This window comes from Equus asinus, chromosome 29, assembly GCF_041296235.1.
Source record: "Equus asinus isolate D_3611 breed Donkey chromosome 29, EquAss-T2T_v2, whole genome shotgun sequence".
Lineage (NCBI taxonomy): Eukaryota > Metazoa > Chordata > Mammalia > Perissodactyla > Equidae > Equus > Equus asinus.
The window spans coordinates 10027001-10040114 of NC_091818.1; the positions used below are offsets into that span (position 1 = coordinate 10027001).

At 49.5% G+C, this 13114-nt stretch overlaps 1 protein-coding gene across 4 annotated transcripts in view; it reads right to left on the reverse strand.

The window, feature by feature from the left end:
- LOC139042504 (annexin A11-like) overlaps nt 1-13114 on the reverse strand; it is a 41531-nt gene that overhangs the window by 12696 nt on the left and 15721 nt on the right. For 3 of the 4 annotated variants that reach the window (XR_011499284.1, XR_011499285.1, XM_070501069.1), the window contains exons 1-5: nt 12001-12088; nt 4982-5044; nt 2869-2981; nt 1583-1969; nt 130-217 (exon numbers count right to left, since the gene is read on the reverse strand). Coding sequence is in view for 2 of the 4 variants with exons in the window: in XM_070501069.1 (XP_070357170.1) it covers nt 130-217; nt 1583-1969; nt 2869-2981; nt 4982-5044; nt 12001-12076 (727 nt within the window). In the remaining 2 variants the exon portion in view is untranslated. Of the gene's footprint in view, nt 1-129; nt 218-1582; nt 1970-2868; nt 2982-4981; nt 5045-12000; nt 12089-13114 lie in introns of those variants that run through there. The other variant, XM_070501070.1, reaches the window with a different exon arrangement.

The window sequence follows — 13114 nt, forward strand, 5'->3', positions numbered from 1 at the left end:
ATCCACCTTCTCTTTCACCACCCCTGGTGCCAGGCTGCCTCCACGCAGCAGCCCCAGCCCACAGAGCCATGTGTAACTACTTGGGGAATCAAAGGGCAGTTAGCATTTGAGCCACCCAGGGTCTCTCACCAAAGCCTTTCATAGCCTTCCGCAGGACCTCAGCATCTCGCAAGGGGTCAAAGGCAGGAGCATCTGTGATGGTGCCTCGGTTTCCAAACTGCTCAGACAAACAGACTTAGGTGAGATGCTGCATCCCCCAGATGTGAGATTGCCCTACCCCAGACTCTGGGAATGGCCTTTTCTCTAAAAGTTGGGGTACCAGAAGGAGCCCGCAAGCAACAGTGCAGAGGACTCTACATGGAGTTGGACTAACGTAACCATTATCTGTCCTCGTGTCCTGGTACTGAAGCTTCTGCTTGGCTCTCTTGGCTAGGAGCCCACCTCTAGCTGAGTCCTGACGCTGAAAAACCTGCCCAATGCCCAGGTCCTCCAGGGCTTGACCTGGGTTCCTGATGAAGGGGAGGCCTTGGAAACAAGGGGCACTGGCCTCTCTCAGTGCCTCACCACCACAGCACATGAGAGCACATATCAGGGTCCTTGTAACAGGGCCTGGCTAGTCCATGGAGCACCTTTGTGTGAATTAGAAAAAAGTGCTCCCTCTAGGGGAATGAAGGTGCCCGACCTTCACAATGGTACATGTAGCCCGACTACCTCTTAGACTAGCACTGGTTCCCTGGCACTGTTTTCTAAATTCTGTGACCTGTGTTCCTGCCGGACTTCCTCCTGACACCAACAGCTGCACTCCCCAGCATACCTGAATTTTCCTGCCTAAACTGTGTCCTGGTGGATTATCTTCTGTGGCTAGTACAAACTGGTTATAACACAGTTAAGAAGATAAGCTCAGAGGAAAGATAAGGCAGAAGGCAGGGAGGGAGACAGCAAGCAGGGCAGGGGTGGGAGAATGTGTGGGGGTAGAGGCAGGAAGGAGAGGGGATCCTCTGTCTAAAAATAGTAGTCAAACACATACCACTAGCCTTGGGCTTGGCTGTTTGGCCACATAACCATGACAATGAATTCTAGGCTCTGCAAACATGAATTGCTCTTCAAAATGAGCCAAGAGCAGCTCTGAAAGAACTGCCAACAATCTTCCCTACCCAAAGGAGGTTTGAAGAATCCTCTAAAACAAGCCTGGAAAGGCACATCCAAGGGACTAAAGACTAAGAGCCGTTGGGCATAAAGCCTGGAGACCAGTGGCCCAAACAGTTCTTACAAAACACAGAGCCCAGGCAGCAAATAACACAGGAGGAATGAAGGGTACCCTGGGACGTTCAGACCCAACTTGCACACAGAACATCTAATCAAACTGGGAGAAACCAGGCAGCTCCCTGAGGTCTTCAGAAATACAAACCAGGGGTGAGGAGTCTTTGAGAAAGTGACAGTCTGTTAAAACAAGAGGTTATAGCCGAAGGACTTAGCTCTCCCTTGTACCCTCCCTGGCCTTGCTGATAGAGGATGCTGAGCCACACGTCTCAGGCCTTTGGGGCCCAGGCTAGACTGAGGGTAGGGCAGGGCTGGCACTTACCTGGGCTGGGGACACAGCAGGGGTGACAGTCCCGGACCCTGAGTATCCTGGATAACTTGGCATGGGCTGCTGCTGCTGCCCAGGAGGTGGCATTGGTGGCTGTCCAGGGTAGGTCATCGGTGGCTGCCCAGGGTAGGCCCCTGGGGGCTGCTGCCCAGGGGGCGGCATGGGATGGCCTGGCACAGGAGCCCCTGGATATGGCAGATATGAAGGCATCCCGGAGGGTGGGTTTCCTCCAGGGGGCGGGTACATTCCATATGGAGGCTGCTGGGTGGAAGGGGGTTGCCCAAAACCCCCAGGGGGCACCGGAGGGTAACCACCCCCAGGGGCCCCAGGGTACAGGTTGGGCATGTTGGCTCCTCCGAATGTCCCAGACATGTTGGCTGCCTGAAAGTCCACAAAGCAGAGCCTAAGATTAATGGCCCCTGCTGAGAGAGCCACACTCTGCCATCTGCCCTTCCCTGCCTTGAGCCCTGCAGTGGGCTCTCAGGAGCCACAACCAGAGCTGGAGCAGAGTCTGAGCACCAGTGGCTTCTCAGCAAGGCCCACCTTGACACTGTTCCACATCCCTTCCACCTGTACTGCTGATCTCCTGACTTGCTCTAACACCACACCATTTAATATGGCTACTACCTGTCTCCTCCCAGTGGATAAGTACTCAAGGCTGAGACTTTCATTTGTTTTATCCACATATCCCCAGTGCCTAAAACAGATCTGAACAAATCAGACTATGCACTGATTGCACTGTTTACATAAAGCATACATTTGTTTTCAGATTACAAAATACACTATTTTAAAAGCAAATCAACAAATAAAAGTAGTATGCCTGTCCATGCTACCAGGCACCCGCTCCCAGTCCCAACCAGAATAGCCATCCATACAGACATGCACAGGCATGTGAACATGCATGTACACAGCACATGCACACACATACACATTCTCACCTCCTAATCCTATGCTGAGCTCATACAGAAGGTGCTCAATATATATTTCATGGAGGCATCACCCCTACCCAATCCTCCAGGGCTGAAAGGGACCTGAGAGACCACGCAGCCAAGGCATTCCCCTTGCCCTCATTTTACAGGTGGGAAACGTCAAGATGCAGAGAGGGATAGCAAGCAGGTGAGAGTCCCTGATGAAAACTCTTCTGTCCTAAGATGCAGCTCAATACACTCAGCACCCACAGGTCACACACACACAGACACCTCTGATGCCATGGAAGCTAGCAGCCTCTAGCCATGCAAGTGTGGCCCCAGCGGCAGCCCCAGCAGGAGGGCTGGACTCACCAGTCCTGAGAGGTAGTCCTGGTTGAACTGCCCTGTGTAGTTGGCCACATTATCCAGCCCAATGGGAGGCATGTTGGGCAGGGGGTAGCCAGCACCTCCCCAGGCACCACCACCTGAAAGCAACACCAAGCCCTTTAGCTCCTTGTTGGCCCTCCAACAAGGAAAGGCAGAGCATCAAGCTCCCAGGGGTTCAGAAGGGGAGACTACCCAGGGAGGGCCTTGGGGATGGTGCTACAGACCATACAGAAAACACTCAGTCAAGAAAGTCTAACCCAATCCCACTGCCAGCGGAAGAGAAGAGGGAACCTTCTCCTCCTTCCGGGGAGGAAGGTGAGGTTCAGCAAACACCCCCACGACCCTCTGTGGGGTATTAAGGAGTAGGAGGCCAGGGACAGGCTCTGCTTTTAGGAGCCTAGGGGCTCACCACAGAGAGGGAGCGCAGACACAAGAACAGGACAGTGTCATTTTAGGACACTGTACTGAGCCCATGACAGTGGGGAGCTCAAGGAGCACCAAGAAACCAGAGGCAAAAGCATGGCAGGGGGCAGGTCCTGCCAAGTTGGCTGTTTGCTTTTAGGAGTCTGTAAGAGGCAGGGAGAAGTAGAATGAGAGGATGGAGGGAGATGGGGCTGAGTCACATGTCCTTGTGAGGGGACAGCAGTGAAAAGCCCCAGTTCTGAAACCAGCAAGACAGGGGTATGTGCCCCGGGGCGATGCCCTCAAACCCTCTGGTTCAGTTTCCTCAGCTGACAAGTGGGGATAATAGCTAGCATTTGCCTCAAATTGTTGTGATGAGGACTGAGAGAGCTAATGCCTGTGCAGGGCATAGCTGGGTGCCCAGTGAGTGTTCCTATGTTACAGTTGTCACTGTGACAAGCAGTATGGCAGTGAGCATCATCATGTGAGCTGCTTGCCTATGAGATGCATTCCTGTCCATGGCAGTGAAAAGGCCCAGGGGACCTCGAGTTTGGCTTTTCAGCTCCAGGACTCCGGGACAGTCAGGACAGAGCCTCCTAGGAACCACCTGCCTGCTCCCTGTCTTGCTGCTCAGAGGTAGAATAGCTGTGCTGACAGAGGTGGCAGTGGTAGGACACAGATGGTACGATTCCTACTAGAGAGGGGACTGAGGCTAGTGCTGGCAAATCTGGGCCCGGGCTTGTTCAGAGGGAAATGTCCCAGCTCAACCCCTGATACACCCTGTCACAGTGGCGGAGCTGCACCTCCCCGCTCCACCTGTTCTTCACCTGTTGAATGGAAGGGCGGATCCAAATGGCCTGCAGGGCCATCAGTGCTCAGACTCAAGGACCTCAGTTCTAGGGAAAAGAATGTGCCCAGTGGTCTCATGGGGTGAGGGGTAGCACAGCTCAAGCAACCTCAGGATGACCTGGAATGGTATCTCTTCTCCCCCTTGTCCCAGGAGCCCTCATTATTTCCTTTCCTACTGTGGGGATCAAATCTCATTTCAGGAACCCAGGAGGGGAAAGGGCCAGAGAAGATGCCTTCTAAGTGTGAAGAGAAGCATTGTGGCTGGGGCCGGGATCCAATCGCCTGACCAGCTGGTGCAGCCTCACTACTATTGGCCCACAGCTTCTTGCAGCCTCAGCAGGAACATCTGACTCTTAGCAACTGCCCCCACTTCCTCCCCTCGGCAGGGAGAACCCTGCCACTGCAAAACCATGCACCTTGAGCACAGGGTAGCAGAAGTGACAAAGGGCAATTGTCACCTAACAATGCTTCGGAGGACACCGTGCCAGAGGCTTTACCTGGCTATCTCATTAGTATCCGGGACAGCCCAGGGAGGGAGAGATCCTTGAAGCCATTTGCAAAGGAGAAAACTGAGTCTCAGAGAAGGGAAGCCATTTGCCCACTGCTATCAGCTAGTAAGGCAAGAGACCAGGTCCTGGCCTGGTTCTAGACTTCCAGAAGCAGCTTGAAACTCAGGCCTCTCCTGGCCTCAGCATCCATGCTCTTCTCCAGTCCCAACCTGGCTGTGCTGTGGGAGCATGACAGGAGTGAGGAAATGACTGGAAAGCCCTACTCCTCCTCTACTCTCTACTGCTGGACACTAAGCAGAGAAGGCATTCCCACTCCGGCCCGCCCCAAACCCTCTTACCTGGTGCAGCTGGAGGATAGCCACCTGTGGGCGGGGGAAAGCCAGGGTAGCTCATGGTTAGATCTGAAAAGGAAGAGGAAAGCACGCTCAGGCTTCGCCAGGAGCTCCCACCAGCCTTACTGGCGGCTTCTTTGTAGAACAGCAACACCCACAAACCGGTGCCCCTCTTGTATCAGGTGTGACCTGTGGCAACCCAATTTATCCTCTACCTGCTGGGGCCTTCAGCTAGAAATGGCAACCAAGGTGGGCTCATCTTCAGGGTCAGGCTCACGCCCACACCCCACTATAGGATTCACCACCCACCAGCTGGTGGGTTTCCTTGAAAACCCCTTTCACCCAAGCTTCATTCCCACCGCTGCTGACAAAGGATGCTGTGTTTGTGTGGAGCTGTTCTCCAACTTCAGAAGATAGCCTCATGCTCAGGGGTCCAGGTCTGTTTGGTTTTATCTTCCAGTGTCCATATCACCCTCCATCGAACAGGGAAAGCCAGAGTCCATCTCCCTGTGCCCAACCTATAGACTCCAAGCTATCCAGAGCAGCCTCCAAACTGGATCTGCCCCAAGCTACACTTTTCATTCTCCAACCTCTGGTTCACCGGGCAAGGGAACCTGGTACAGTATGGAGAATCATTACTCCTAGAAGCAAGAAGAGACCTCAGGAGGGTTCATCTGATCTAGGATCCGGAATCATGGCAAGTGAGGCAGTACCATCCCATTTCTACAGATGAACCAGCTGGAGCTCAGAAAGGGTAAGTGACCTGCAGATCACAAGTAAGGGAAGAAGAAAGGCCTGGAACCCCGGGCTCTTGCCTGCTGGTGCTGAGTGGGATACCTGCTCTAACACACTCCCTCTGTATACAAATCCTTCTGCCGTGCCCCATGCCAATTAAACTGCCCAGGACAGCCACAGATCTGCCATGACACCAGTCACTCAGAGACTGTCATGCCACCTGCCTACTCTTGCTAATCAGTGGCTGCTGCAGTTTGCAGAGCCATCCAGTGATAGGTGAGGATATGTGAGGAAACCTGTAGGCCCCCTTAACAATCATACCTGCTGGCCCCAGGTGAGCTGCTCCTCCTTGCATGCTGGGCCCCAACCCAGATTAGACCCATTGCTTCCCACACTGCACTGCACTAAAACCACCTGGAGGGCTTGTTAAACACAATAGTGGGCTCTACCTGCAGAGTCTGAGTCAGCAGATACAAAATTTGCATTTCTAACAAGTTCCCAGGTGATGCTGCTGGTCTAGGGACTCCACTTTGGGAACCACTGCTCTAAAGGCTGCTCTCCACCTACAAGATTCTAGTGGCCCTTCACAGCCACATTCGAGAACTGGGCATGTTGTTTTCAAGAAAGCTGAAGGATTTCCTTAAAGTGGCGCTGGTCCCCACAGGGTAGGCCTAGTTCTCAGCCCTATGGGTGTGGTAATTCGTTTTGGTCAGTGGGTCCAGAGGTGACTATAGGCAAAGCAATATGAGGCCAGATGATGGGCAAGTAACCTTGGAGAAAGCTAGAATTGGCTACCTGCGGTGTGTGCCAAAGCCCCTTCCCCTTGCCCATTGCAGTGAGGTGGTTGAGCTCCCCAGTGGTGCTGCCCTTGTCTGACTCATCTCCCTGTGGCTGGGTGAGCCGTCAGCACAAAGCCCTCCCAGGTCCTGCCCTCAGCCTGACTCTCCTACCAGAACCCTCAGACCTCGCTGATGAAGAAAGAGCCTGGAGATTTAAAGGATGGATGGGCCAGGAACCTTCCGATGGGAGAAAGAGGCACTCCCCTGCAAAGGAACAGGGTGTGCGACAGTTGTTTTCCTACATCTGTCTCTGGAGACCACCACTGCACAGAAGCTTTGGTCACCAAAGCCCCTCCACCCACCCACTTCTCGTCTCCTCCCAGAGCAATGAGGCCAAAAGGCCTATCCACAGCCAGGTGGGGAAAAAACAAAACCAAACAAAAGCTGGGTACCATCCTGTTCGATGCACCAAAATAAATTTCAGCCAGACCAAAGATTTAAACATAAGAAGTGGTCCCAAACCGCAAAAACATAAAATTAAAGTTCTGCATAAGAAATAAATAAGGAAAACAACTTAAAAAGAAATGACAAATTTAGGAAAAATGTTTTATGATAAAAAGATCAAAAACTACTAGAGAAACTTAAATGATGGGAACAGGTAATTACAGAAAAGGAAGTGAAGCTGTTTACCCTCACTAATACACTGAGAATTGCCAGTCAAAAACACAGACATCAAAATTAAAAATGACACTCTTTGACCCAGAAACTCTACTTCTGGAAATGTTTCCCAGACACACACCTGTGTGAAATGACATACACACATGAATTTTACTGCAGCATTAGCTGTTACAACCACCACCACCCCCTACATATCCACCTGTAAGAGGCTGGTTAAATAAATAACAACAGATCCATACAATGGGTACTCTGAAGCTGTTTTCAGAATTAGCCAGCTCTACATACAGGGACAGGAAATGATCCCCATTATTAATCAAGGTGCAATACTAAGCTGACTTAAAAAAATAAAACAAACACAAACTTAGTGGGGGGGGTGTGTGTGTGTGTATATATATATATATATATATATATACAGAACCACAGAATCATCCTGGAATAAACAAGAAACTGGGTAAACTGGTTGCCTAGGGAGGAGAAACCTGGGGACAGAAATGAAGCTTACTGTTTATATTTGCATTTTTTGCCACATACATGTATTGCCTGTTAAAAAACAACTTTAAAAAAGGCCCAATTCAGGTGGGGATTTCTGGGCTCACTTGAGGCCATGGCTGTCCTTCTAAGGTTTGAACAACTCACACAGGCTCATTCAGTCCAAGGCAGCGGGCTCTGGGTCTGGGGTTAGCATTGTTACATAAACATACCATGGACTCAGAAATGGAGGCACTGCTAGTATTCCCCGCCCCAGACAGGACCACAGGCCAGCCTCTGCGGCTCACAGGGCAATGGCACTGATTCCCAGGAGCGCTTCACAGAGTTCTCAGCAAGAGTCAAAATCAGTCTCCTGGTGACTCTGGTTTAGCTCTGCCCTGAGTGCCCCACAGGCCGGGACTAATCCCATGTCCAAAGAGCAGTCCTTCATCCCTGGGTCTTCCCCTCTCCCCAAGAGACCACCTCCAGTCTTCCCCTCTCCTGAAAAAAGTCTCATTTTTTTCCACCAGTTCCTGCCTGAAATAGTTTTCAGCCTGCAGCCCACTCCCTTTCTCTTTCTCTGAAAGCTATCTTCAGAACCAAAGGCCCCAGGTGTGGTCTAAAGAGTGCAGGACCAGGTGAAGGGCAGGACCATCAGCCCACTTCTCCCCATGGGTGTGGCTCCCAGCCCCTCTGGCTTGGTAACTCTTGGGTGTTCAGGACAATGAAGACCTGATGCGGATCCTTGTTAAATTTCTCCCTTAAGTTCTGCCCGTTACTCCAGCCTACTGAGATCTCCTGAGATTCTGACTGACATCAAACATCTTTGTGCGCCCTCTCAGCTTTGTTTTATATCTACCAATTTGGTAAGCGTGACATGCGTTCTTCTAAGTAACTGATACAGAAAGGGCCAACGACAGACACACCCCAGCTCGACAACAGCGGGTACAGGCACTCAACCAGCTATCTGGCCACCTAACTCCACCACGACCCAGCGCACATTTCCCCATCTTGTTCACAACAGTATAAAGAGGGCCTCCTCCAAATTAGGATTCTAACACATCTCCCATGCCCAGAGCCCTGCAGTTCATTTGCCTAATAATCCCCAGGAGAAAAGCAAATGCAGCCAAATAACCTGGGGCAACCTTGGGATGCACCATGTTGGCTCCAAGTGCCTACCCAACCCACCCACATCCTAGGGGACTTCAGACATTGCATACAACTCTTTAACTTGCAACAGCTACATTCTTCCCCCCTTTTCAGAAAATTCAGGAATCTGCTGGGCAATTAGACTTTTGGTGATGTAGTCTCTACAGAAGTCAAAATATAATGATGTACACTTGAAATTTATTATAAACCAACGTTACTTCAATTAAAAAAAAAAATCTCATCATCCAGTCTTTGGGGAACTTTGGCCTCCACTTTTTCTCAAAAGAGGCCACCATCAGGGCCTGTTGTCTTTGGCAAGCCATTCCCAGCTAGGACAGGAGCTCCAGCAGGCTCCCAGGTGCCCCTCACCTTCCCCTCACAGCCTGTCCAACCCTCACTCTCCAGGACAGAAGGGGACACAGCGAGTTTCAATCCAGCAGATCTGCTTTCTCTCTGGCCTCCATGGTATCACACACGCACCGACCAATGCCTTTCTCCTACTTCTGTCCTTTAGCAAAGAAAAAGGGTGCCTGCATGGGAATGCGTCACACTGCTAATGCGATTCTGACAGGCTGGGAGATATCCCTGTTCTATGCTGGCTCTGGTCACGGCACTGCCACGGGGACTCAATAGTGAGAGCCTCCCGCACACAGCAGGCAGCTGGCCTCCTCAGGGATTACTCCAATTCTTAGAAACTAGCCTCCAGGGAACTTCCAGCCTCTGGTCCTACCTCTCTCAGGGCACACTGCAGCAAAAATAGCACCCTTCCTCACTAGGACCATCTACCAGCAGCTGTGTACCCAATTTCATCCAGCTGTGGCCCTCTCTGGCTAAACTGGTGATTCTCAAACTTCAACCTGCAAAACAATCACCTGCTGGGCTCGTTAAAGCGAGACTGCTGGGTCCCTCCCCTACAGCCTCTGAATCAGTAGATTTGAGATAGGCCCCCAAACCTGCATTTCCAACACACTTCCAGGTGATGCTGATGCTGCCTGACTGTGGACCACACTTTGGCTAGCACTGCTTCATCATGCATGAGAATCACCTAGAGGGTGCGCTCAGAATGCTGAGGCCTGGGCTCCAACCACTCTGGGCCCTTCAACCTGGGATGAGCCCAGGAATCTGAAATTAAAACAAGCGCCCCATCCCCATACCCAGCAATTCTGATGGAACTGATTCTGTGCTCCACACTCTAGGAAACACCTTTCCCTTCAAGGTACTTGGATACTTTCTACTTATACTGTCTAGCCTTTCTTCCCAGCAGAGCGCTGAGGACAAGCACCAAAACCTGGGCATCCCAGGATCCCATCAGAACCAAGCCTCAGAATGCTGGGGGAATGCTGAAATAATACAGCAGGTACACAGCAGGCTTCTCAGGGACTGTAAAAGGGCCTGTCCCCTAAAGCTGTGTATACGTACACCAGAATACCATTACATCACAAGGGCTCCACAAGGGCACTGGCCAGAGTCCCCAAACAGAAGAATCTAGAAATGCTGTGTAGAGAAAAGAGGCAAAATCCCTCAGAACAAGAAGAATCTCACTCACCCCAGCCAGCTACCCCTCTACCATAATGGAGAGCCTTGTTTCCCCACCCCAACAATGGGAGATAGAGATACAGGCTGGGCCACACACTATGCGCATCTTCTGGTGTCCTGCCTGACTTCCAGGGGCACAGAAGAAAAAGAAGGGATGGTGAAACTGGCAGTTAGCCATTGATGATTAAGTAGTTAGTAACTAAAGTTTTTTTTTTCTTTTTTGCAATTACTATTATAGCTTTCAGTTGTTCATCCACCCATTGTTAACCATGCTGTTTAGGACACACGCTATCTGACTCCCACTAGGTTCCTATAGATAACATCTCCCTGGAGCCTGGGTCACCATGGTAACGGGTGTGTGAGCTGTTTGACAAGAATTAGAACTCCTTGTCCACTTCAGGGCGTTTGAGACCACCAACCCATCAACTGGGCCTGCACAGATGTCTAATAAGTGACCTTTTAACATCAAGAGGCTAAAACCCCCACCCCCAGATCATGCTAACAACACCATTTTGTGAACATAGGTCCTATGAAGAGGCATGAAGTTTGACTACACTTGCGCAGATCATCAATTACCTCACCTCTCCTCACCTCCAAACACATCTCCACATTTCAGACCATCTTGTCCCTCTACCCCATAAATATCCCTGAGTCCCCATTTCCAGGGAGGTGGATTTGAGACTTGTTCTCCCCTTTCCTCACTTGGCTGCCTTGTGATTAAACTCTCTTTCTGCTGTAATCTTATCGTCTCCGTGCTTGGCTTTCTGGGCAATGGGCAAAAACGAACCTGGTTCAGTAACAATGGGTGGCGGCAGTGCCTTGCCTTGGCACAAGGATACAGAAGTGTCCTCCCCAGAGGACCAGCACAGAGCTCAGGTGGGATGGAGCTTGCAGCAAGCTAACGCTGGGAGGAGGCAGAGGCCTGAAAGCATCATCCTGCAGTGAGAGCTCCCACCCCTTAGAGCCTGGCAGCAAACCACGCAGGCCTGGACTAGACTGGATGCTTTCACAGGGTGACCCCTCCAGTGGCCTTCCCCAGCCTGCAGGCTGGACAATTCATTTGTGTGTTCATTTTTTTAATATTAAATCCTCAATCTGTTTTTATGCAAAAATTCAGAGTTTAAATCATGCAGCTCAGACAGTCCCTGCTGATGTATTTTTTAAAATAAAAGGAAGAGAAGACAAGCCACAGACTGGGAAAAATGTTTACAAAATACACATCTGACAAAGAATTGTTATCCAAAATATCAAAAGAACTCTTAAAAACAACAGTAAGAAAACACACAACCCAATTAAAAAATGGGCAAAAGGAGGCCAGCCCCGTGGCCGAGTGGTTAAGTTCACGTGTGCTCCGCTTCAGCACACAAGGGTTTCACCGGTTCAGATCCTGGGCGTGGACAGGGCTGCTCTCAGGCCACGCTGAGGTGGCATCCCACATAGCACAACCAGAAGACCTACAACTCGAATATACAACTAGGTACTGGGGCTGGGGAGAAGAAGAAGAAGGGGGAAAAAAGAGTATATTGGCAATAGATGTTAGCTCAGGTGCCAATCTTAAAAAAAGATTTAAAATAAAAAAAAAAAGGGCAAAAGACCTGAACAGATATATGAAAAGACACTCGACACTATACAACATTAGGGAATTGCAAATTAAAATAACAATGAGATACCACTACACACCTATTAGAAGGGCCAAAATCCAAACCACTGACACCACCAAATACTGGGAAAGATGTGGAGCAACAGGAACTCTCATTCACTGCTGGTGGAAATGCAAAAAGGTACATTTTGTCACTTTGGAAGACAGTCTGAAGTTTCCTACAAAATTAAACATATTCTTACCATATGATCCAGCATTAGTACTCCCTGTTATTTACCCAAATGAGTTCAAAACTTATGTGCACACAAAAACCTGCACACAGATGTTTACAGAAGCTTTATTCATAATTGATAAAACTTGGAAGCAACCAAGATGTCCTTTCAGTAGGTGGATGGATAAATAAACTGTGGTACATCCAGACAATGGAATATTATTCAGTAGTAAAAGAAATGAGTGATCAAGCCATGAAAAGACTTGGAGGAAACTTAAACACATATTACTAAGTGAAAGAAACCAATCTGAAAGGCTACATCCTGTATGATTCCAACTAATATGACATTCTGGAAAAGGCAAAACTATGGAGACAGTAAGTTACCAGGAGTTAGGGAGATGGGCGGGATGAAAGGGCAGAGCACAGAAGAAATTTTAAGGCAGTGAAGCTATTCTATATGGTACTAAAATAGTGGGCACATTAGTCAAAACCCACAGAATGTACAAGGCCAAGAGTGAACCCTAATGTAAACTATGGACTTTGAGTGATAATGATGTGTCAATATAGGTTCATCAACTGAAACAGACGTACCACTGGTGGGGGATGTTGATGGTGTGGCAGGCTCTGCATGGGTGGGGGCAGGGGGTGTATGGAAATCACGTTCCACTCAGTTTGGCTGTGAACCTACAACTGCTCTAAAAAATAAATTACATTTAAAAATAAAAATAAAAGGAATACAAGCACATTGTAGAGAAATTTAAATAGAACAGAAAGGCACAAAATAAAAAGGAAAAGTCACTTTCCCCTTTAAGCCCCTACCGAAGGTCACCGCTGAGCAGTTTCTAATGTATAATTCAAAACCAAAAAAAAAAAAAAACACATAAATGTATATGCATATATGTATCTATATAGTTTGCTCATATACATATGTATAACTTTTTTAAAACAAGAAAGATTTGCTTGTCGGCAAACTCTCCTCACTC